This window comes from Anthonomus grandis, chromosome 12 (genome assembly GCF_022605725.1).
Source record: "Anthonomus grandis grandis chromosome 12, icAntGran1.3, whole genome shotgun sequence".
NCBI classification, from domain to species: Eukaryota; Metazoa; Arthropoda; class Insecta; order Coleoptera; family Curculionidae; genus Anthonomus; species Anthonomus grandis.
In genome coordinates this window covers 5,058,399-5,084,826 of record NC_065557.1, presented here as the reverse complement: position 1 = coordinate 5,084,826, position 26,428 = coordinate 5,058,399, and the positions used below count along the sequence as shown (strand labels likewise).

The 26,428-nt window shown below is 33.2% G+C and overlaps 1 protein-coding gene across 2 annotated transcripts in view; it reads left to right on the top strand.

Moving 5' to 3' along the window:
• LOC126742909 (LEM protein 2-like) overlaps positions 1–26,428 on the top strand; it is a 40,171-nt gene that overhangs the window by 7,540 nt on the left and 6,203 nt on the right. The window contains exons 4-10 of one of the 2 annotated variants that reach the window (XM_050449769.1): positions 792–1,008; positions 5,130–5,305; positions 9,959–10,314; positions 13,000–13,203; positions 13,268–13,391; positions 13,446–13,584; positions 17,260–22,780. In XM_050449769.1, coding sequence (XP_050305726.1) covers positions 792–1,008; positions 5,130–5,305; positions 9,959–10,314; positions 13,000–13,203; positions 13,268–13,391; positions 13,446–13,584; positions 17,260–18,424 — 2,381 coding nt within the window. In that variant the 3' untranslated portion in view covers positions 18,425–22,780. Of the gene's footprint in view, positions 1–791; positions 1,009–5,129; positions 5,306–9,958; positions 10,315–12,999; positions 13,204–13,267; positions 13,392–13,445; positions 13,585–17,259; positions 22,781–26,428 lie in introns of those variants that run through there. The other variant, XM_050449770.1, reaches the window with a different exon arrangement.

Below are 26,428 nucleotides of genomic sequence, written 5' to 3'. Positions count from 1 at the left end.
ATGTAATCAGACAAAGATGCAGGTTGCTTTAAAAAAAATAATGGCTACCATTATATTGTAGCCTGTGATTATGGTATGTTGTGAGACCGCGACTTTGTGTTTTCTTTGTTTTCGTCTACTTTATTATTAAATTAAACTCGAAAAATTCATCCATTATCCCAAAGATGCTGGTCATACACTTTTATAAAAGGTAAAAACACAAAATCTACAGCATCACAAATCTGTTTGTGTCAAATCTTTTACCTTTTATAAAAAAAATTAAATACTGTAAATGTCTTCCCTATATGGATGATTTAAAACTCCTAATAAATATTAATGAATTTAATGATTGCTTAGAATCAGGGTTCGAAGGATATATATCATGATATATAGGGTGTCCAAGAATCTCGGAAACGGTAGGAGATACGAGGTCGCTTAAATTAGAGAAAAGTTGCGCAATTGGATCCTAAATTAAATACAGTTTCAACGATTTTAAAATTCCAAATACTTTTAGAGATATCCGAAAAAAAACGAAATTTGGCAAAACGGTTTTTATTTTTTACCAGCTCTATTTTAACAGATAGCAAAAAACCGAAGGCACTTTTTGCGCTTCACATTTTGATGTATAAATAGTTTAAATCCGACGTTTCCTCTCTGAATTATCATCATCAACTTTTATTTTTTATATGGAACGTAAAAAACTACACCCTGGGTATGAAAGCCTATTTAACGAAAATTACAACGATGTATCACACATAACATTTAAAAAAGGTTTATGGTCAAAAAGTCTGATAGTTTTTTTTTATGTATAGCATATGAATCCAGATCCTCCGGTTATGCTACAACATCGCCGGGGGTCAATGCTGGGACTCGATTGGAGGATAAGGACACGCCCTTCCTGAGCAATTTCACCAGGAAGTTGACGGCTCTGAGCAGCGCTAAAAAAGGAGGAGACTATGACAGTAAGAATGATTTGGTGAAGGAGCACGATACCAATGGCGCTTCTTACGGACGGTCTTACCTGACCAAGTAAGTGCTTTCGGTATATTTTGTTCGATCGATAAAAATTTAAATTTTCCGTTTTTTAAACAGTTGAAATCCGTACAATTTAAGTTGAAATTTCAATTTATTTCTTGCACTTGGGTCGGATCATTTTTCTTATGTCTCATATTGAAAGTTCATTCATTATTTTATTTCTTAGGTGCGCCCCTTAATTCAATCAATCAAATTTCTTTATTTGCCAAATATATACAAATTATACACAATTAATTTTACAACTATATACTATATAACCCGAGGACAAAAAGGACTACAGCGCGACCGTAGTGGCCGATAACACAAAATACACAAATCATGTGCATTTGTGCGCGGTAATAATCTCAGTTCTCAAAAATCATTTTCAAAGTAAACGGTTTCTTTTTCCAGGCATTCAATGCAAAAATGTCCTTGATTCAGGCCATGTTCAATTATTTCTTTTATTGCTTAATTTCCAGCTCATTAACTGCTTGGCAGTCATGCTTCATTTATGTGGAAATCACTTCTATTTTCTTGTTGTCAGGAATAAGACCCAAAGTTTCTTTTTCCAGGCCCTCAATGTCACCTTCGCCTACTTCTTTTTTACCGCCTGACAATCATTTTCAAGTGCTAGGAAATAATGTTTTTAAGTTCTGCAATTGCCTGGAAATAATAATTTTCATTTTCTTGCACAACTGCCTGGATTTGACAAGGACTTTCATTCAAGCAGTTTGGTTTTCGACGCACTTTATGGAGTAACAAAGTTTATTTACAGTACTATTAATAAAAATAAACTTTAGTAATAATTTTTGGACTTAGCAAAGGTTTTACATAATGAAATTTTCGAAATTCTTATTTGTTTCCAGTCTGTTTGTATAGAACCAATGTAGCAAGGAATTCGCCAAATTTTTTTTGCAGATTTATTTTGCCTCTCTCTCTCTATGTTTAAGAAGAGAATCAGAGATCCTTGCTCAATTAACAAAAACACAAAATTAGAAACTTTATTGTATTTCTGCTCTTGTATTATTTTTTAATTTTGTATGAGTTAAATACACCTGAAAATTGTAATTTGTGGATGTTCCTTTGGGTTTCAACCTGTTAACATCCTATTTGTTTTTGATAAATAAAAATAAATAAAGAATATTCTTTTAGACAAGGTAAGCCACTAATGGATAAGGAATGTTTGCCAAGATTTCATACAAAAAGCTATCTTTAAGATTGGCAACAATGGAAATTGAACATACAGTAATATCCAAAAGTAGATAGGCAAATGGTTTTTTAAAAAAATTAAAGGAAATAAAAATTCTGTAATAAAGATATTTAAGTATATTATAGGCAACATAAACATGTATAAAAATAATAAAATGTTATCTAATTTGGTAAATAATAAGAAATAACTAAATATACACTGGACAAAAGTAGATAGACAAAAATAACCAATACTCTTTTTTTTTTTCGAAGTATTTTTTTTAAATTACAAACTAAACCATCTACAATATTAGTATTTTGTAAAATACCCATTATTGTCTATTACAGCCTGACATCTATGTGGCATTGATTCAATAAGATTGTCTATGAGTTTAAAACCAATATTTTTCCATTTCTGTTGCAACCGTTCCAATAATTCACCTTTATTTCAATAGTTTGTATCCCTAATATCACGATCTACAATTTCCCATAAATTTTCGATGGCAATAAGATCGGGTGACCGGGATGGCCATTTTAAAACTGGTATTTTTGCTTCTTCGAAAAATTGCTTCATAATTTTGGAGGAATGCTTCGGGTCACTATCTTGCTGGAATTGGAATCTCAATAGTAAATTGTCTTCGACATAGGGCAACATAACATCTTTGAGAATATCCCTGTACATAAGCCTGTCCATTATGCCCTTTATGTGATGTAACGTGCCCATTCCATAACCTGAGAAGCAACCCCAAACCATCGCTGATCCACCTCCATGCTTAACTGTGGGTTTTGTGTACTTGGGATTCAAACGCTGGCCAGAAGGACGTCTAACATATTGAATTCCATCGGAATTAAATAAGTTAAACTTCGATTCGTCGCTCCAGCAAACACGTTTCCATTCATGCTTTGTCCAGTGTATATGCTGACGGGCAAATTCCAATCGGGCTAAGCGATTCTTTTTTTAAAGTAATGGTTTTTTTGCTGACCTACGTGCAAATAGATTCTCTTCTACCAACCTTCGCCTTACAGTCCTTGAGGACACACGACAAATCCCTAGAGCCTGTAATTCTATCTGAATTTGACGAGAAGTCATGAAAGGGTTATTCTGGGTAATTTGCGTACAGCTCTAATGTCCATTTTTTTTTTGGTCGACCAGATTTATTTTTTGGCTCTAATGATCCTGTCCTTTCATATCTTTTGATAATTGCCCAAACGTCAAATCTACGAGCAATATCAATTTGACGATCACCCGCGCGATATGCATTAATAATGCGTTGTCTTAATTCAAGAGAGAATCTAATTCCGCGTGGCATGTTGCACCTTGAGTTAAAGAGAAGCAATACTATACTAATTTTATTTTATAAATATCTAGACAAAAAAATAATTCCAAAATTGTTTTTTTCTATCTACCTTTGACCAGCTATATTTATATTATTGCTTTATCTGATAGCAAGCAAAATATTTAACTGAAATTTATTGGTATCTTTTTATAGACCGCCTTACAAATAACAATAATTTAAAATCTAGGGCACCTGTGGGTAAATCTTTAAACAATTATATGAAAATAATACTTTGTCTATCTACTTTTGGTCACTACTGTAATATAATATATTCTATATGTTTATTAAAATTAAAATTTTGATCCAGGTATACTTCTAAATATTTAACTTGAGGTTAATCATAATTGATTATTTGTTGTTGTCTGTAATAATATGCAAGTCTCAATTTTCTCTCCAGGTTGTGTTAGTGGCTGTTCTAGTTTTTAAGCTTTCTAACGCATTTAGGTTAAAACTGTATTTTTATTTTACTTCAAAACTGCTTCGAAAACTTTTACTTCGAAACACGTGCCACCTTGTTGAATATATTTTAGTTACGCGACTAAAACTTTTGTTTTTAAATTGAAGCTATTATGTATGTACTTCGTGAACCTAGAATTTGTTCGTTTCTTCGGTATGCGAGCTAAACTTTCTTTTTAGGCTTACTTCTTGTGGAAAGAACTGGAGAAATATTAAGGGGTCCATTAAAAATTCCAAGACTTGCCAAAGGTGTATAAAAGAACATTTCTTATCATTTGATAGAGATAAACACCCAGTTAACTATGAATTCACTAGCTAATAAGGTATTTAAAACACAATTTTCATTTATCAGGTGTTGTTCTAAATCAGCTTCCAGGATGTTCACAATACCTTTCAAAGGCAATATATGTCCCTCGGGAAAGTCCTAGTGTAAAGGAAGCAAAAAAAAGACAGTGTTTTAATGCAAAGGTGAAATTATAGAATCTAATGCTACGTTATATGAGAGCAAACAGTCTAAGTTAAAATATTCTCTCTCTTATAAAATATTATTTCACTCTTTTCTCTCTCTTTCACATGGTACTACTTAGGTACATTCAACTGCCTGTAAGAAATTAAAATATTCTTCCAGGCACTTGAATTGAAATCTCTTCTCTCTCTCTCTCTCTCTATCACATAGTACCTAAGTACATTCAACTGCCTGTAAGAAATTAAAATATTCTTCCAGGCACTTGGAATTGAAATCTCTTCTCTCTCTCTCTCTATCACATGGTCATCACTTTCATCCCTTGAAGATATATTCACTAAATTTCAAAATAATATTCTCCCAGGCTGCCATAAACAATAACGATAAATTATATTTGTTTTATTTATATTGTCGAGTTTTTAGTTTTAAGTGTAGAATCAATTTCAATTGATGTAAACTTTAACATGAGTTTAAATTATCAGAATATCAATATATTTATTAGGTATTGGTAAAAATAAAATAGTGTTTCCAACAATGCTAGAACTGCAAACAAAATAGAAGGCATAGAGTTGGACATAGAGTATATATTGCTTCTTACGCAACTGCCTGGAAAAAAAATCCAGAAAACCGCCCTATCTAAGTAGTTCCTTCGAGAACTGCCTTTGGGGCTAACAACTGTTTTTTTCTTTCAGCTTCAGGGCGACGAGGGGTCGCGAACCGACCTACGACTACAAAACCCGACGTAACTCGAACGAGGGCAAAAACAATTTGGTGTCTTATGCGGTTTTAGTGGTGGCCGCAGCCTTTTTCCTCGTTTTAGCGGTCGTTTATTTGGGCATGCGCTCCGACACCTCGGTCATCACCTCCGGTAAGACCAACCCCTATTCTAATTAATTATTATAATCGAAAGATCTGTCGGCTAAGAAATTTGGTTCAAATTTAAATGTGTTTTTTTTTTTTTTAATGTCTTTTGGTGAAAGTTAGTATTTTAAGTCGAAATTTTGACGTAGTAGGCGAACGGATCGGTTGTCTTTTAAATTTCTCCCTGGTATTAACTCTTGTCAATTGAGTTAATCTTCCCGAGAGAGAATTTTGAAATTGCAGCCGGTTCAGTAAGTTTTAGAAATTAAATGTCTTGTTTTAATGTTTTTCTTTTTTATACTGCCTGTAGACACATGTTTTAATAAACAATAAATATTTTGCTCTGTTAATTTGTTTCTTTTTTTTATTTATTTATTTCTCTTCACCTTTAACTCCTTTTCCTGTTGTTCCTTTACAGACCGAAATATTTATTGCTTATTGAAAGGTGATAGGTATGTTTGGTTAATAGGATAAAAATTGAAATTGCTTTTTCGGGGTTTCAATACAGAAAAAAGAAACCATTTGAACTAACTAAAGTTTGCGTTTTTTAAATCGTAAATATCTTCTTGATATTCTCAAAGTACATTTATTTGATTTATTGGTAGAAAAAGGCTAATTCCTTAAACAATAATTAAATAGTATATTCATTCAATAGTGATGTATTAATTTAAACTAAAACGCTTTAAAGTAATTCCAAAATATTTAGGACAATAAAGGCAAAATATTTGTTCTGAACCTTATTGTTTAATGCATTAGCAATATAGCTTGAAAACATTGTCAATTTGTTTGGCAAGATCCATGATGATTTACTCAGATTGTATTATAAAAGGTTGCCATCAATTGATTCCAAGTATTTAGATCGGAGACTGGGCTGTAATTTTCAATGTGAGGTGTTATATTCGCCATTTTAGCATAATTGTGAAATATCTTAGTTTTGGGAGAGTAATTCGAAATGTAGCAAAGTGAATGTGGGACTACAATTTTCTAAAAATACAGTGGAATCTTTTCTAGACCAGAATCTTTAGATCAATCAAGATTTATACGGATTCACTAGATCCTGATAATGTAACAACAAAAAAATTGATTGTTTTGGCAAATTACGTAACTTTTTTTTGTTAAGAACAAGGGGGGCATTTTCGTAGTATTCATCCGCAAACCACCATTTAAACCATGGAAAAAGCTGGAATTGGATTAACTCTACACAGTGTTTTAAAATTGGCGGTACTGTGCTTGGTAGCATTGTCATCAGTTGAAATAAAAGAAATTAGAATATCCAATGTACTATGCGTTTATGGTCCTACATTTGATACAATATTAAGAGATTTTTTCCAGTTGCTTTATTATTTTTAACAATGAACGGTAACATATTCAGTGAATTTTAAAGGTAGGTATTAAAAAAAAAGTTACTGCAGTATTTCATTTGATTTAAGGCTTTAACTTCACTTGGTCTCCTATTTTACCCATTGCTAGCTTATCAATGGCATGTTCTGATAACAGCGTACCGAATATCTTATTATTTTTTTTTTAGGATTATGATAACAAAATTAAAAATTATATTTTCTTTTATTTTTTTGTAACCTATGAACGAAAATATTCTTCTACCTTAATAATAAAAATAATGTAATAAAAATCTTGTATTTCCAATGTTGTTCTATAAACGACAATTAGGTAGCTCTGGGACCTTGCTGGATAAAATTCCCTCTTAAATCAAAAAGTTTTTGAGGTCCAAGAATTGTTCTCATACGAAATTGTTTGGTAAGAAATGCCTTTTCTTGGACCAAAACCCTTTTAAGAATATGCCCTCTATTTCTTAAGATATTCTCAAGTTAAGTTAGAATTTGTTAAGGAAAGTAGCAAAAAAAACTAGCCCAACTAAAACAGCCGAAGCTACAGTAATTTTTAACCTAGAATTACGTTTTTACCCTCAAATCCATCCTCAGGATTCCCACTATAAGGATGCAAAAAATTATGAGAATATCTTTTAAGTGGTTTCCAAATTATGAACAAAAATGTCGGCTATTAAATAAAAATCTTGTATTTGCAATATCGCTCTAAAAACTTCAAATGAACTGACTCTGGGAACTTGGTGGACGAAATTCCCTCTAACTCAAATAGTTTTTGAGGTATAAGAATCGTTCTCGTACGAAATTGTTTAGTGAGAATTGCTTTTTTGGACCTAAAAACAGCCCTAACTACATCAATTTTAAACCTAGAATGACATTCTTATCCTAAAATTCATTCTCAGGAACTGCACTATAATGATGCAAAAAATTATGAGAATATCTCAAGATAAAAAAAAGAGTTATAATATTTATCTTAATTATTAAGAAAAATAAACCTAAATATTTAATTTATGTTAAAATGTAAGTATTTAATCAAGCTTATAAATCTTAGATCAAAAACTATATTTAGTAAAGAAACGGGGGTTTTTAAAGGGTTTGGTTCCTCCACTTTGTTTTTTAGCAGAATAATGAGCTAATATTGCGAAATTTTTACAAGATGGCATCTATTGGGAATTTTTTGGTTGACAGCTGTCATTATAAATTTTAAAAGGATATTTATGTGTCACTCTTAGGTACGCCTACGCTATGAAAATCAATTTAGCCGTTTACTTCTCTAACACGCGTCGCGATTTTGTTTTTTGTCCAAATAGTGACGTAATATTTTACATTCTTTATGCCAAGATGGCATTTGCAAGAATTGTGGTTTTATTCCAGGAAGTTGATTATTACAACACTTTAACTGCCTGGAAGAATTTTGTTTACATTCCAGGTAGTTGAATAAGTCACTAGTTTAGCAATTTCTTAATTTATTAAAGATTTCTTCGAATTTAACTTTCTTTCCTACCCTAACACTCCGTCATTTTTTTAGATTTCTAAGATGGTATCCATCCGTTATTTGAGAACTGTCATTGTCAGGTCAGAAGATAATTTAAGGAAAATGGCGTTTTGATCCCTTTCCCACTCTCAAATGCCACCATGGATTTTGTTTTTAACGAAAATAATGACATAAAATTCTAAAATTGCTACAAAGATGGCTATGAACATGAGAACGCTTTTAATGCTTGGCAGGATTTCATTTTTATTCCAGGCAGTACAAAGTTACATTACAAGAGAACATTCGTGTAACATTTTTGGGAGGTTTCAACCACGAACCTAATAAATATATCTGGATTGTCAATCCATTGAAAAATAAATAACTACTACTAGGTGGCCGCCATTTTGCGTGATTGTGTCCTTTCGATATTGGTCACTCTGACAAATTTCAGTGGTGCCAATTGTAGGAAAACACTTTGGGAGGTTGATAGTTGATTAATAATAAGACCATAAAAATGATGGTCTTAATTTTTTGAAATTAAAAACAAAAATGAAAAACAACCATTTTATTCAAACACTGACGTAATACCTGGATTAAATAAAAAATATGTTGATGGAACTGCCTGGAATAAACTTAAAAAATTCCTCTCCGAGTAGTTTTCCTTGGAAAACCTGGTATTTTCATATACAGTGGATCCATAAAGTAGCGCATAAATGCAATAAAAATGAAATGGATCTTTTCTGAAAAAAATTCTCGAACACGTCGATTTTAATAATTGGTTTATGGTTTTTCTACGTGGAAATTAAATATACAGGGTGACTCAAAAAAAAGATATGACGTCATCGATATGTTTTTTTAAATGGAAACCACCATTTTTTAACGCAGAATCAGAAACAACGCATTTTTTACAAAGGATATGGTACAAATGACAAGTGGTTACATAAGCAATTTTGAACGAAAAATGAGAATAAAATATAAAATTAAAGAAATACTTATCTAAATTAAATGTTCGAATTAAGTACCGTTAACAATCCTGACAATAAACAAGGCGATTTAAAAATTCTCTTTGAACGTTGCCAATGACATCCGGAGTAATATTTTTAATTTCCTGGCGTATTTGATCTTTTAAATCTTGTAAACTCGCTGGTTTAGTGACATACAATTTACTTTTTAAGTATGCCCCATAAAAAAGAATCGAGGTAAGTTAAATCTGGCGATCTAGGTGGCCATTCAATGAGCCCTCGTCTACCTATCCAACGATTTGGAGAAAACTTCATCTAGAATATTGTGACCGGGTAAAGCATATTCAGCATTTCATAAAGCATTTCGTTTCTTTTACATTCGGTTGATTTCATACAATAACAGTAGGTAATAAAGTGTAGTTACTAATAAAACGCAGGATGACACTGCTTTCACCTCTCAAAAAGAATAAACACCACTTGCAAATGTAAAAATACTTCAAATAGTTGCATCAAAATACATTCACTTTTTGACACTGACAATAACAACTAAAATACCAAGATTTAATTTAAATAGGTATTTCTTTAATTTTACATTTTATCATAATTTTTTGTTCAAAATTGCTTATGTAACCACTATTCATTTGTACCATATCCTTTGTAAAAAAATGCGTTCTTTCTACATTATAAAAATGGTGGTCTCCAATTCCCAATATTAAAATCGATGGGGCATTTTTTCCAGAAACGGTCCATTTAATCTTTATTGAATTTAACCGCTACTTTACGGATGCACTGTATTTATTACAACGTGCCTTTACGGTTGGTCCTACTGAGATAATGCTTCTGAAAAGTACAACGAAAATAACTAGTAGTGTGCGTTCCAGGTTACAAGACGCCCCTCTGCTATCCCCACGATCCCCTACACAAAAAAGGGGTGAACTGCGTGACCGAGGAGAAAGCCCAAAACGCCGTGTTCCTGCTGAACAGCATCCGGCCGGAACTGGAAAAACGTGCCGTCGCCCACAAATGTTTCGATCCAAAAATTAAGTCGCACATGACCGAACCGGAAATCGTCACTTTTTGCCAGACGAATTACGCGATCAAGGACCCGTATACGATCCGGGAGGACTTAAGGAATTTGGAGGTGATGATCTTCGCGAACCCCGCGTGGGGTTTGGCCGTGGCCCAGACCGACGATAACAACGGGGCCGTTGGGGAACAGGATTTGGCCAAAAATATGGTAAGTTAGATTTTACTAATCGATATTTTAAGATTCTTTATAATATCATCGCATTAAAGTGTGTTAAGGATTGAGTCTCATAAGCACATAATATGTTGCCTATACAAGTTTTTGCGTGATAAATGTGGAAACACAGCATTAAAGTCAGTTTTAAAGTGTGTTGCTTAAAAGATTTGCTATTAAATCGGTGGTATGAGCATCCCAGTCTAGACCTGGATCCAACAGAACACCCAGAAATTTAGCACTGGGTGCATTTTGCCAAGTCGTCAGCAATATCTCTGGTGGAAAAAAGCAAAAACTGGATTTTGGCTGCAATCCCAAGCAACACATGATAGTTAAATAAACGTTTAGCCTTGGTTTATACAGGTGCAGATTTTTGGTTGAACGTCAACTATATAATATCGGATAAAATGTCCGCGTGAGAAGAAGTGACCATAGAAACCGAGATATCGAACTCAAGTTTATTTTTCGGGTAAAATCCCCAATAACTAAAATTTTATTAACAGGGTTAAGTGTTTGCAAAGTACACTACGCAGTTCAATTTGACCCTGAACGGACAGATCTTTTACATTGTGAAACTCTTTAAAGTTTGGTTTATTAAAATGGAAACTCCATCACCCTTACAGTTTTTTCGGCAGATGTTGACAGAATATTGGAGATTTTAAAAACTCGAATTCTTGATTTTCAGCTAGAGAAAACACTATCCAATACCTCTTAGAATAAGGCCGGAGCGCGTGTATATAAATCATCAGAAGTTTTAACGTAAAATGAGCATAGTATGTGAATTTTCTGAATGATACTTAAGGGTCCCTGGTTTAAACAGGACTGCCAGAACGTGAACTGAACCCTTTGTTCGCACCCCATTTGATTTTTTTTTTGGGAAAACAAAATTTCAAAGCAAAAAACCCCTTATTGTTTTTTGTTGAATTTTTCTTACAATGAGTACTAGTTTTTTCTTAAATATTTTATTATTTGTAATAATTTTATTAAAAAAAAAATCTAGTATGTTGTCATTATTGGGAAAAATCAATAGTTATGACGATGGCTAAAATTGCGCTCGGATTCGTGATTTTTGAAATAAAAGAAAAAGAAAAAGTAAATACATAATGGTATTGACTTTGTTTTGAAGATTGGAATATTGTGACCCGCAAATCATTTATGTTTGTTTTTAGGTCATTATCGGTATTGTGTCATAATTTCAAGGGTTTAGTGTCAGCTCTAAGTATATTCTCTATATTCCACTATGTTTATTAAAGGTTTCTAATTTCCTTTTTCTATTTTTACTCATTTGATTATTGTTATGTTTAGAGCAAGAATTTTTTAAAAATGTGTTAGCACTGCTACTAAGAAAAATATTTGAAGTATTTGCATGGTTTTTGCATTCCTTAAAAGGCGTTAAAAGTTTATATTTAATAAGATAATTAAAAGACGATTGGCAATGAAAATACTTTTTATTGTACATTTCCTGAAATATTTCTTCAAATTCATTGATTAGCTTTTTAAATGTAATGGTTAAAGGTAAGATTTTCTTTACAAAAATCGCACTTATGTTTTTTTAAAGTGATATAGCAGCAATATCCACTTAAATAAGTTATAACTGGCACTCAGGTTTTATAGTTTCAGTATCTGAGTCTTCAATTACGATTTTGGATAACACACTAATAATCTGGTCAGAATAACTTAAACTACGGACTTTAAAACACTCAGGTTCTCAGAATCAGGTTCAAAAAAATTGTTAATATCAATATTTCCATAATGCTTAGATGTTTGTAACAATATAGATTGAATTCCAAGCGTCTTCTCTGATTCATATAGTAGATGAACAGAGATATGGTAATGCCCACCAGCTAATTGCCTATATTTGCCAAAACGCCCTTCTAAGGGATCGGTGTGAATTTTGCCTAATAATACATAATTCATATCTACCTCAGTTAAACAGTATTTATCAACTTATAGAAGTCCATGGATGGTATGACTTAAGGCTGTGTGTGCATTTATCGACTTAGGTTATTTGGAAAATTTGATGCACTCAAAGTATCTATATTTGTTAGGCCTACATATGATGAGGTCACGCCCAAATTATTGTGAGCACTCTGGTCTTTCCAAAGGGGTATTGCTCTATCCAAGTCATCCAGCTCATTAATCTTATTTTTTTTCTGACAAAACATTAATAAATAAAAGCTTAAAACAACATTTCTGATAAAATGAATTATTATAATTTATCTAGGGCAGAACTTACACTTTTCCAATGGCAAGCCTCCATCAGCCCCATTCAAAGCTGCTTTGGTAGATTGGGGTGCTGCAGGTTTATTAATACGATGATTGAAGATACTAAATGAGTACCATCTATTTCTTTAATCACAGTATCAACAGCCAAAAGCTACTTGCAGATACCAACCTAAATACTAAGTAATATAAAGTATACTAAGTTAATAGGAAAAAAAACAACTAAACACTAAAGTAAAATGTACCAACTAAGTACATAATACACATATTAAAATAACAATGATTAGAATTGCAAGATTAAGAGTATTTAAATATTAAGAACGTGTTTTCATTCTGGCTTTTGAGTTAGTACCATCAAACGTCTAATTCTAGCACTGAATTCCCTGGACAAAAATTGAGTACAGCCTCGATAGCTTTTTAATCATTTTTAAAAAAGCTGACAATCAACATTTGCTTTAGGAACAAGTCATCTTCAACCTAGACAAAAAAGTAACCAGCCTTTTAATCCTTAACCCGGACCTGCCGTACAAGTGCGTCTTTTACAACTACGTGGCGAGCGCGGCCTACTCCCTCGCCCTGTTGGGCATCATTTTCCTCACGATTTTCCTCATGAGAACCGCTTTTAAACTATACAGAAACTACGAGGAAAAACTCAAAGATGAGGTGAGCAAAAAAAACCACCCACACCTCAAACATGTCATTAATGCAAACCCCATTTCTATGCCAGGTAAATTCTATAGTGGAAAAAATCATCGACATACTCCAAACGGCCGCTAGCGAGGATTCCGATTCGAAATACGTCGTCATTAATCACGTGAGGGACGCCATATTAAGCGTGAAGGACCGAAAAGGTTGGTGCGAGTTAATTTAACTTACTATTTCCGTTTTAAATGAATGATTTACAGCGAAAAAGAAAAGCTGGGAAAAAGCGGTGAGATACATCAACGAGAATGAGTCCAGAGTGAGGACGGAGGTGCAAACTGTCCACGGAGAGTCTTTTGACGTATGGAGATGGATCGGGAGCGCCAACGTTAGCATTGGAGGGTAAGCGAGTGAATAATTTATTCTTCAATAGCATGCTGTAATATAGTGTTTGTTAAGTATGTGGTCAAAAGTTTGGAGAGTGATTTTTAAGCCTACATCTAAAATCCTTGACCCAGAATAACGTTTCTAATTGATCCTTAGGAATCCCTGTATTTTGGGATAAAAAAAATTTGAAAGTTCTTCAAGTGGTTCCAAAGTTATGACCCAAAATGTCAGATAATGACCGAAAAATTACTTACTTAGACCTAGTTGGATAAAATTACCTCTAACTCAAAAGGTTTTTGAGGTACAAGAAATGTTTGCATAAGAAATTCTTTGCCCAGATATCTTTTAGCAATATTTCACCTATTTTATAAAAATATTGTTAAAAAAGTAAAAATTCGCTTAGAAAAAAATGTGCCCAACCAAAACTGCCTTAAACCCCAAAATCCTTAATAGAGAAACAGGTTCCTACTCTCAAATTCTTAATCTCTGTTTTTTGGCGTAGAAAAAAATTGAAAGTACTCAAGGGGGTTTAAGTTCATGCGCCAAAATGTCAGCTAATGATCAAAAGCCCCTGTCTTCCAATAAATGTTTCAAATTCGGTTTCTCTTGGATCTTATTAGGTAGAACTACTCCTAACTCGAAAACTTTTTGATGTACAAAAAACGTTCGTATATCAAATTGTTGGAAAATAAATGGACTTTGTTTGCCCAGATATCTTTTAGCAATATTTCAATCTTTTTATAAAAATATTGTCAAAAAAGTAAACATTCGCTTAGAAAAAAATTAACCCAACCAAAACTGCCTTAAACCCCAAAATCCTTAATAGAGAATCACGTTCCTACCCTCAAATTCATCCTCAGGTATCTCTGTTTATTGGCGTAGAAAAAAATTTTCCAATAAATGTTTGAAATTCGGTCTTGGACCTTATTAGGTAGAATTACTCCTCGAAAGTACAGAAAACGTTCGTATATCAAATTGTCGTAAAATAGACTTTCTTTGCCCAGGTATCTTTTAGCAATATTTCAATTTATTTATAAAGATATTGTCAAGAAAAGTGAAAATTTGCTTTAAAAAAATTTATCAATCAAAACTTCCCTAAACGTTAAAATCTTGAACCCAAAATCACATTTCTGCCCTCGAATTCATTCTCAAGAAACCGCTTATTTTGGAGTAAAGAGAAATTGAAAGTACTTTAATTGGTTCCAAAGCTATCATCAAAAATATCTGGTAAATCAGTGTTATAAAAACTTCAAATTCAGTTGGTCTTGAACCTTGTTTGATAAAATTGCCTTTAACTCAAAAGCTTTTTGATGTACAAAAAGCCTTTTTTGCCCAACAACATTCAAGTTATTTTATGGAAATATTGACAAAAAAAGTAAAATAAAGCTCTAAAAAATAGCCCCAACCAAAACTGCCCTAAACGCCAAAATTTTTAATCCAGAGCCGTTTTTCTACCCTCAAATTCATCTTGAGGAATCCGTTTATTTTGGAGCAATAATTGGAAGTATTTCAAGTAATTTTAAAGTTATGACCGAGAAATCATAATTTTTCTGTTTGAAAAATTTCAAATTCGGTTGGTCTTGCACCTGGTTGAACGAAAATGCCTTTAACTCAAAAGCTTATTGAAGTACAAGAAACGTTCGTATATGAAATTGTCGGGAAATCAATGGACTTTATTTGCTCCGAAACCTTTTCGCAATATTCTAATTATTTTCTGGAAATATTTTGAAAAAAAAGTGAAAATTTGCGTAGGAAATTAAGAAAAAAATAGCCCTGAGCAAAACTGCCCCAAATACCAAAATTCTTAACCCGGAACTACGTTTCGTTCCTTTAATTCATCCTGAAGTATTTATTTATTTTGGCATAAAAAAAATTAACGTAGGTGCCTCCAAAGTTATGACTAAAAATATTTGCTAATCACCAAAAAATCTTGATTTCCCTATTAATGTTTTAAAAACATCAAATTTTGTTGGTTTTATACCTAGTTGGACAAAATTGCCTTTAAATCAAAAGCTTCTTGAAGCATAAGAAACGTTCGTATAAAAAATTGTGGAGAAGTCAATGGACTTTCTGTGCCTAGAAACCTTTTAGCAATATTCTAATTATTTTATACAAACATTGACAAAAAAGTGGAAATTCGGACAGAATTATTATGTTTCTCCTCTCAAATTGATCCTCAGTATTAAGAGTACTTCAAATGGTTCCAAAGTGTTTAAAAATATTAATTAACATTCACTTTCAACATTTTCCCAATTATTGTACTAAGCAAGGGAATTCTCGGATTGGGTCCAAAAGATAACAAAGAACTCAGTTCTTCTTTTGTTGCTCTGTCAATAAAACTCAATACGGTTTTTTGGTCATTTTTCAAGTTCCACATTTGAACTGTATTGTAGATAAATAAAGATAGTCTGGATCCCCATAATATATGCCTAAATAATTTTTGTTCCGGGAACATTTATGGTTTCTTCCAGGCAGTCGACGTCATACTTTACATATTTTCAAGGGATTGAAAATAATCTTTAAAAAAAAAATCTACCACTGCTTACTACTCAAATCAATAATTGCCCTCTTAGCAAAGCTCTCGACAAAGTAAGCAATTTTATTTTTGTCTCTTGAATTAAAAAAGTGAGAATCTAACCCCTTTACTACTTCACCTCACGGGGTTACACACTGCTTTTTACTTTATTTAATAATATTCTTGAAGTCTTTAAAAGACATTTTAATTTATGGACACGAAAATCTTTAACCACCTTCCTGTTTCAATTAGATTAATTGATTGTCCTCTTAGATTTAAAAAATGCTTTGAAGGGATCAAAAGCCTGGACGAATATTTTAATATGACTAGATGAAATTAATAGTCTACATTCCTGGTATACAGGGTGATTCATTAAGAATGGGCAATCTCTGAACTGGAGATCTACACACCAAAATATGGCGATTGAGCTAACATGTCTTATACAAATGTTGCAGGTTTACGAGATACAGGGTATTTAAAGTTGGAATTTTAATTTAAAATTTCTGAATAATTTTGTGATTTTTAGCAGTATTGTCTTGAAAATTGGCGACTTTATGTGTTTTGACACGAAAATTGCGAATTTTGTGGTGAATTTAGCATTATTTATATAGGGCGTTAGTTGCACCCCATTACTTAGGTAAATTACAACATATCTTTTTTGCCTAATCAGTTATGGCTAAAACGACTAGAAAACCTAAAAGGCAGTTCAATTTTGAATAAGAAAGTTTATTTCATGTAACTCTATCAGTTTTTAAGTTATTTGCATTTTAAACATTCAGCGTAAAGAATCCTAAGCCACCGTTATTACATATCCCATTTTATACTCAATAGTGTCGTTTTGTAGTTATTAGGATAATTTCAGCTCATAGCAAGACTTTGTCAACAACTTTGTTTGTAATAATAAAGCTACTTTTTTGAATTTGAATAACTACTAATTTGTTTTTATAAGTAATAAAAAATCACCTCATAAACTATGGCCACAACCTAACAACCAATATATTATCGTAGCGAGTGGCGAAAGGTGGTGTGTCTGATATGAATGAATGCCTTAAACCGCGCGTAAAAACCCTCTCTCTCTCTCTTTCTCTCTCTTTACCTCTCTCACACAAACACACTATCTCTCCCTCTCCGACCGCATCCTCCTCACCTCACCTCAAAGCGGTTTTCTCTTGCAGCAGCAGGGACTTCAAATATCGTCCGGGTCGTCGTATCGTAGACGTGGACTATCTCATCTACCACGTGCTACAGTTCAAGCATGCCACGCTGTTTTTTTGCTCCTCTAGTGACGTTTACATAAAAAACGAGGTCCGGGAGGGTTTTTTGTCCGTTTACGTGCTAAAATGCCGCAGGTGCCTTAAGGAAACATCGGTCTGCAGTGAGGAACCGAAATCCGAACTGTTAGACATCAATTTGGCTTTTGTCGCGGGCGTTTTAAGTTTGGGCGGGGATTTGTATCAGCTGAACGAGCTTTGTAGTTCGGTGCATCTGCCCGCCATTTCCGCGAACGATTTTAACCGGTATCTGAGGGAAATCAAAGAGATTTACAAGGAGGAAAGCGCGGAGGGCAGTGTGGAGTTTCGCACCTCGACTCCCATAAAAAACGAACGTTTTGAGGAGGCTTTAGGGGAGGCGGAAAGTTCTATGGAGGAGCCGGATTTCGACGCGAAAAAGGCGGCGTTTTTAAAAGAACTCTCCCGCAATATACGGGAAATAGCTGCCGGAACTGTGGAGCAAAGAGACTCAAGTTTGTGGTGCTCGGAACGCAAAAAGCGACTCACTGCCTCGAACTTTGGCAGGATTTACAAGCTACGCGACACCACCAACAGATGGAACGTCGTAAACGACTTGCTAAACTCGAGTTTCCGGGGGAATATTTACACTGAATATGGTCAAAAGAACGAGGGCAGGGCCATTAAGGATTTTGAGCGGTTAACATCGAAAAAAGTGATGAAGTGCGGTTTGATCGTGCACAAAACCCATCCGTACCTCGCCGCGTCCCCCGACGGCTTAATCGTCAACGAAGACGCCTTAATCGAGGTGAAATGCCCCTTTAAGGCGCAAAACGTCACCGTGCAAGAGGCTTTTGACAATAAATTGATCCGGTGCGCCACCTATACGGGCGGGGAGTTAACTCTGAATAGAGAGGATAAGTACTATTTTCAGGTGCAAGGACAATTGCACGTCACGGGGAGGAAATATTGTTATTTCGTCATATGGACCCCGCAAGGGTTGGCTTATGAGAAAATCGAGAGGGACGAGAGTTGCTGGGAGAAAATGTTCCCTAAATTAAAAGAGTTTTATTTTGGGCATATGGTGCCTGTCCTGGTGGGCGAGGACTAACCTTGAACAGTGTTAGGAGAGATTGTGATTGATAGATGATCTATGGAAGGTGTAACAAGGACTTCTTTTTTTTGTTACAAGATGGCCATCTTGTTTCTTTTTATAATCTTCAGAGGAAAGTTGCCTATGATCGGATACTTCTTTCTTTTAATTAACAAAAAATACTACCTACATACCACATAAATTAATTGCATGTTAAAAACGGTTAGGATGATATATGTTCTTTCATTATGTGACACGAAATAGCTCTAACTGGCTCTAACTTTCACAAAAGTTAAAAAAAAACATAACAGTGCATAAATTATTATTTTGAAATTGGGTTCCTTATATCGGATAGTAGGTGTTCCTAATATCGCATATATCTGACATTCGGAACTTAAACGTTTAAAATAAAAAGCATAGGTATTTGTTTAGATTTTTATTAATATTAAATTGAAAATACGTTCAAAAACTTTAGGAAAAACCTTAAAGTTAATCTAAGCACATCTCACAAATAAACCATAGATTTTTCTCAGTTCCTGCACATTCTTCATGGCACCAACGAAAGCATTGATTGCATCTGATCCACTTTTCCCCTGCTCTGTCACAGAATAAACGATCTCACAGAAGCGAAGGCTTGCGTCGGCTCCTTTGATATCCGTGAACCAGTTTTTTATAAGCCCAACTGACAGATGCACCCGGCGCAAATACACTGAGATATCTCGTAAAGTTATAGTAAACGCATACACCGAACGAAGTGCTTTTATTTTTAAAATCAAAATGGTTATATTTATATAATACGGGAGCAAACTACAAAATTTAGTTACATTTCAAATAGGATTTTTTTTGTTAAGGCTTATATTGATCCTTGCTTTTTAGAATAATTATAATAATAATTATTATTTTTATAAAAATTGTTATTTGACAGTTTTGATACACGATAGAGTTGTAGGTTAGTATACCTTTAATTTGTTTTGCAATGAAATTTTTGTGTTAGTTGTTTTATGATAATGGTAAATAATATTTGCATTTAGTAAGGCACTAGCTGAGAAAAAGTCTGCTATTTGTGTGTTGTTAATATGTTAACAATATACATATGTATACATATACATATGTACATAGGTAGGTATTTTTAAATTAAATTTTAGCTGCAAGGTTTATACGCAGGTATGTTTTCTCGTATGTTTTAAACACAACACATTTAAGAGCAGGTATCATCGGCTTTTATATATTTATATATAAAAAGATATATGTATGTATTATTATATACATATGTAGGTACCACACATACGACCATATTTTATAAAGGTATTATACGTTGTATAGTCGCCGTCCATTTTAATAGTCTGGAACAAAATATAAGATTTTTAAGGGTTTTACTACTACTATATTATGCACTTGCATGGGTAAACCAGTCCATAAAAAGACAGATAATTGAAAATTAAAGTCATTATTCTTTATCACGTTAAACTCCAAAACAAGGTAATGTGTGATACCTACTTAACAAAAATAAAATAAAAAACGGATAATTACAAAATATCGCAAATATACACAGTAACGCTCGTACTAATACACTAATTATGACCCGGTACCCCACGTGGGCGACGACAGTTGTACCCGTTAGAATGGGGGTAAATGGGAGGAGTCTGAACGAAAAACCGGTTCGGTAAAAAGGGCTAGCCTTCGCTTCTGTGAGATCGTTTATTCTGTGGCTCTGTCCTCTGAATAAAAATTATTGCAATACAGACACTCGGCGTCTTCGGCATCTCTGTCCATATGATCATCACTGTCTACTAACTGCAATTCAGTATCAGTGTCATCATCACTGGATGAAGTGAGAGGTTTTTTAGCTTTTCCCTTCCCTTTACCATATTTTTTTTTGGTTTAGCTTTTGTGCTTCTGTTTTGACCTTTAAGTGCAGTGTTAATCGGAACTGTTTTTAATTTTCTTTTGTTTAAAGCTTCTTCCAGTTCTGATTTGTAAGGCGATCCAGTTATTAACGCAGTAGTGCCACGTCTTCCTCGCTTATTCGTAGATCCGGACGTGTACGAGCAACTAGGCATAGGGCTGATATCTGTCGGTTTCACCAACTTTCTGTTTGTAGAAGGAGTGGTCAAGCTATTTATTAAGGGTTTTGTGGGGATAGCATCAGGTGTCTTAATCCTGTCCTTCATAGAAGATAGAGGTATTTCATCTTCGCTTTCTATTTCCTCCGATTCTGGCTTGTTCTCATCAAGTTGTTGGGGTGGTGGCGGGGTTCTTTCACGTTTGGAATGAATAGCAAAATCATCGTCTCGGAATACATGCCTGTTGAGCGGAAAAAATTCCACATTTACGGCCACTTCAACGCTTGCAGCACGTAGGTATGCTCTCCCTAGCAGCTCAGTGACCTGATAGTGAGTTACCACCCTTCCTGGGTTATTTTTGAGCCATGACTCAATCTCCAATGCATAATATGTTTTAAATGGAGACGTAAAAGCTACGTCTAGGGGTTGTATCTTATGTGTGGAATGAGAAGGTAGACATAAAATATGCACATAGTTTTCCCTTGCTAAATCAATTAAAGGGATGTTGCGCGTATGAGAGTAGTGCCCGTCTAATATTAAAACGACTGGATCGCCCTTTGCTGGTTTGACATACTTTATAAAATGTGTTAACCAAGCTGTAAACAGATCATGCTGAATCCAACCGGAAGGATGACATCTGGCGATCGTTCCTGGCGGTGCTCCATTTAGAAGTTCAGGCTTCATATTTTTTCTAGGAAATACTAGCATAGGTGGCACATATATTCCGGTAGCGTTCATACAAGTCACTACAGTAACAAGAGCTCCCCTTTCGGATGTCGTCGATAAACTTGCCTTTTACCTCGTAAGCTGAGAACCCTTGAATGTTTGTGTTGAACAGTTGTAATGCCTGTTTTATCTACATTTAATAATCTGGCTGGATTCAATTTGATTTCTGCTAAGGCTGGCTCTAACAGATCAAAAAAAGCCGCGCAATTTTCTCGAGTAAACCCTTTTATGCGAGCTGCAGATACACCCTGTGGCTTTCTAAAACCCAGTTCAGGATGTCTCTTTAAAAACCCTTTTCGCCACTTTTTTCCTGCACTTGATTTCATCATAGAAAAGGGGTGTTGTAGCCCGTTCTGGATAGCTAGCTGAAACGCTAGCCTTCTAATATCGGAAGCTCTTCCATAAAACCGTTTCTCCATATCTGAACAATATGTAACTAACAGATTTTCAATTTCGTTGCTTAGCGCAGGTCTTCTTCCTAATTTCGTAGCCGTTAATACTTCTATTGGCTTGTCTGATTTTACGTAATCAACAAGGGTACTTCTTGGAACTTTATATATTTTTGACGCTTTTAAATACCCCATTTTTTTGCTTCTAACAGCATTTACCGCAAGCTCCATGGCTCTTGCATCCCATGTTTTAAGACCTTTCTCTTGTTTTCCGTTCATCTAGAAAAAAAAAGCAAAAAACCTCCTTAATCAAGGTTAAAAGCATAATAATATGGTATATCAAACTTATTCTCATTTATTATTAAAAAAAAAGAGTAAAACGCAAGTATCTATGACAGAAAATCAGTTGATTCATTTAAAAGCAGCTCCAGAAAACTGGTTCCAAATATCGGATACTATACGATATTAGGAAACCAAAAGTATCCGATATTACGGTACATAACCTCACTAAATTAACCGTTTTTTTTTACATTTAAAAAATAGTTCACAGAAGCAATTTATACATTAAAAGGTATCATCTGCAATCTACTTAATGATATGCTATGTAACAAACAAATAATTTAACCTACCTTTTCCAGAAATAGCGCCAAAAATTATACACTGTTAAAATCTATGCATATCGAAAACCGTTACAGTAGCAAAATAACGTTTTATAAACAATGATAGGATTCTGTAATTCTTGTAGGAAATGATCTGCGTAATTGTCTTGCGTAATCTTGATTACTATGGAAGTTACGAGATGGCGCTGTGCTATTACAGATTTAGAGTAATGTCCGATATTAGGAACCTATGCAGTATTAAGCTACTTTCCTCTATAGATAATGTATCATCCTAGAGTGGATTAATTAATAAGACTAATATTTCTATATATTTATTGTTATATAACTATAGTCAAGTTTTGTGATCTAACCTTTTTATTTATTTGTTATTAATAAACCCCTCTATTCAAGTGTCTTACAGGGATTATTTATATATTCAAATCAAATCGTTTATATCCATCGACATCATAACAATGTATAGGAATTTTCTGGAAATATATTTTAAGGAAATACTTTAGGTTGTTAAATTTACTGTTTTTTTTATTTATTTACCTTCGCGTGTTAAGGCAAATATCAAATAAAATTGTTAATAAAGTTTACCTAGTTTTTTTTTAATAGTCTCTTTTGAAATATTTACAGGTGAAAATTATAAGGGTCTAACCCTGAGGTAATATGGGCACTACTACGGTATTGCATTGCTAGTATCTCTGTCTATCTTGTATTGATAACGTGTAACAGTTTAAATATTGTCTTGTCAGTTTATGCACAGCCTATTGCGGCAAATTTAGTATTTTCTAAAAATTCAGGTTTTTAAAAATAAGAAATCTTACTTATGATACAGTGAAGTCGATGATGGTTGGAGAAAAACGAAACGTCGTACTAAAAATCTACACGGAAAAAAACTCCACTATAACTAAGACTAATAATCTTGACTGAATATAAGCTTAGATTCATATGTCCGCAATAACAAATAATTTTATTCCAGAAAACGTATTTATGTTAATCCAATACAAAAAATACATTTTATTTAAATATTAATAATCTTTGTCTTGGTATAGTAATACTTGGCAGAACACGTTTGCAAATATGATTACAATAGGATAAAAAAAATTAAGAACAGTAATCTTTTGATATAATTTTTTAATTGTATTGTTAGTTAGAAGTAACTGAACTTGAAATAAGTATAGCTTATACTTTATTAATAATGTGCTATTTTTAAGTAGAATTTTGAATTTAAAATACGCATCTTCAAACAAACCGCTAGGGTTTTTAATACAAAGAACAGTTAGACTTTTATATTTTAATAAGAATATCAAATTTGCTGTATCAGCAAAGTTGAAAAATGCGATACAATTGAAAAAAAGAAAAGGTACTTTCGCCTACTAGCTAATTTTTAACAGTTCTTCAATAGATTGATTATTGAATTAGGTTAGATAAAAAGAAACTCAAATCTTATGGCATTTATTTAAGTTTTTCTAATCAACAAGTCATTAATACAAAACATGGTTAATTTTACCCTATAATTTGGTCTCCATCCGTACATTAATATAATAACATGTAGGTCAAGCTTCTTATTTTATTATGGTATAAAAGCTTATAACAACGTAAGTCTAGGTAAAAAAAAACTCATATTAACATTAAAAAAATATTTATTATTTTTTATACGGTAGAGGTATACCATATACTATGTGGTCTGAATAATTCATAACAAAAAAAATGTTATTCTATTTTAGGATTTTGAGAATGAATTTGCATTAAAACATTTTAAAGTGTCACCTTCCATGAGGCATTTACATGCAGCAAAGAAAATTTAAAAATGAAATAAACAATTTTTTCCAATTAAAAAAGAATTTAAATTCCAAAAGAAATAATATTTAAAATTCCAGGTAATCTCGGTATTTTTCCAACAATATGTTTTTATCAAAAAAATAGTACCTACACACTTGCTATTAGATAATGGACTTACATATATGAAATACAATTAAAATATCCTCCATTTTGATTGATGGGAACAAATAACACTCGTGGAAATCACAAACTACGTTTAAGGCAAATCATTAAACAAACAATTTTAAAAGGAAAATGAGAAGCTATCGAATCGAGCCTATAAAAAAAGAGAAATTCTGGAGCGCGGTTTTCCGCATATCCAGATTTACCCCTTTGTGTAGGAATTTTCCCGAATTCGCATCCAATTTAACTGCCGCGGTTGCATCGGCATAAACAAAAACTGTTGTCGCGTCGTTTAACCGTGTAACTTTTATGTTGTTGAAATGGTGACGGGACGGATTTGTACCAATTAGTCGAAAAGTTTTATATAACTGATATTAATTTTTTTTCTCGTATTTACTTCTACAGGATACCACGAATGTTATGATTGTGTCTATAAGATACAATAGAACACTATGTTAAGGAAAAGTAAACAGTGTTATCCGAACCGATGAGGGTCGTGAGTTATCAAACAAATCGCATCTCAGTTTTCGTTATTTTGCATCTAGGTTCGATTTGTTGGTTCTGTACCTGTAGAATACTTCCTTCAACCTGATCTATTTGATTTATTTGATATAAAAATATAAAAGATATTACTCGCTTCTGCTATTGGTCGAATTATTTACATCTGTGCGTGGTACCTTTAACTGGATCCAAGTATAGCAAATATCGGGTGAAATAATTTGGCATCTTACAGAGAACGAAGATATAATTTTAATTAATATGTTGTGCATTTCAAGAAAGGTAAATTATTCCCGCTTGAAAAAATTTAATTCTTGATTTAAGAAAAGTAAATATTTGTATGAAGGCACTGAAGATATAATTGTGAGAACATTATATGTAATTATAATAACAGGAACTTACAGTTGATTTAACTGCAATATTTTCCTTAATGTTAAATATAGCTTGTTCTTAAACCATTACAAATTAATTTTGATTTAAAATAAGATTTACTTTAAATTTTAACACAAGCATACATTTGAAAATAAGATTAAGCTGTTCTTGTCTCAATGTTGTTACATTAGATTTAAACATAATTACAGTTATTTCAATATATTTTTTTAAGAGTGGCTTTAGTTTTAAATATAGAATAGGATTTTTTGTGTGCACTTCTTCAATAGATTGATTAATACAAATAATAACGTTGGCTTTTGGACTCTTAATATAATAACATATAGGTCAAGCTTCTTATTTCATTATGGATTAGAAGCATATACAACGTAAGTGTAGGTAACAAAAACTCATATTAACATTGAAAAATATTTATTCTCTTTTATACAGTAGGTATGCCATATAATATACGCGACCTGTCTGTCTATAAGCGTTTACTTACTGATTGAGACATTTTTTAGATTTTTTTTTGGTATGCTTAATAAGCAATTGCTGGTGATTTCTGATACATTAAATCACGTGCCTCCACAAGCGTTTGCGAAAGTGTTCCAAGGCTTTATATTATACAAGTTGTCTATTTTGCCTTAACATGCCTTTTTATTGCACAATTTCTAAAAGATGGTAGATTTTGGTAAAAAAATTTTTTTGAAGTTCAAGGATCTATGCCAAACAGCTGACTGGGGTCTTATCTCTGATGATATCGATGGTGAGTTTTCTAGATTTGGAAAGACGTTGTCAAGTATTGCGAATAAGTCCTTTCCTTATAGACCCATCAAAATTAAGCATCATAAACCCTGGTCCACTAAAGGCTTACGTGTGTCTGCAAGGAACATGCGCTCTTTATCTTACCTAAAAAAAAATTTCGGACAGCATATTTTTTCATAATTATGTAAGGCTATACAGGAAATTGTATCGAAAAGCAATAAAAGCCGCAAAAGATATTTATTATAATAACAGGCTGGCTAATTCTGGTAACGTTGCTAAAGAAACATGGTCTATTGTTAACGAATTAAGAAATAAGCCTTCTTCGACTAGCACTATCCCCTCTTCACCTGAGAATCTTAACGATTACTTCGTAAAACCTAATGACTACTATAACACCTTCTCATGATCCACTTTCATATCTCTCTAATGAAAACTTACATAGTTTCTTTTTTACCCCTGTACTAATAACAGAGCTTCAAAGTACAATAAATTAAATAAGAAACAAATTATCATCTGGTACAGATGGTCTTACTCTAAAAATGTTGTCAAATCTGCCTGATAACACCTTAAACCATCTGAGAAACTTAATTAACAAATCATTGCAAAATGGGGTCTTTCCTAACTGCCTTAAGATTGCAATAATTATTCCCCTGCATAAAGGAG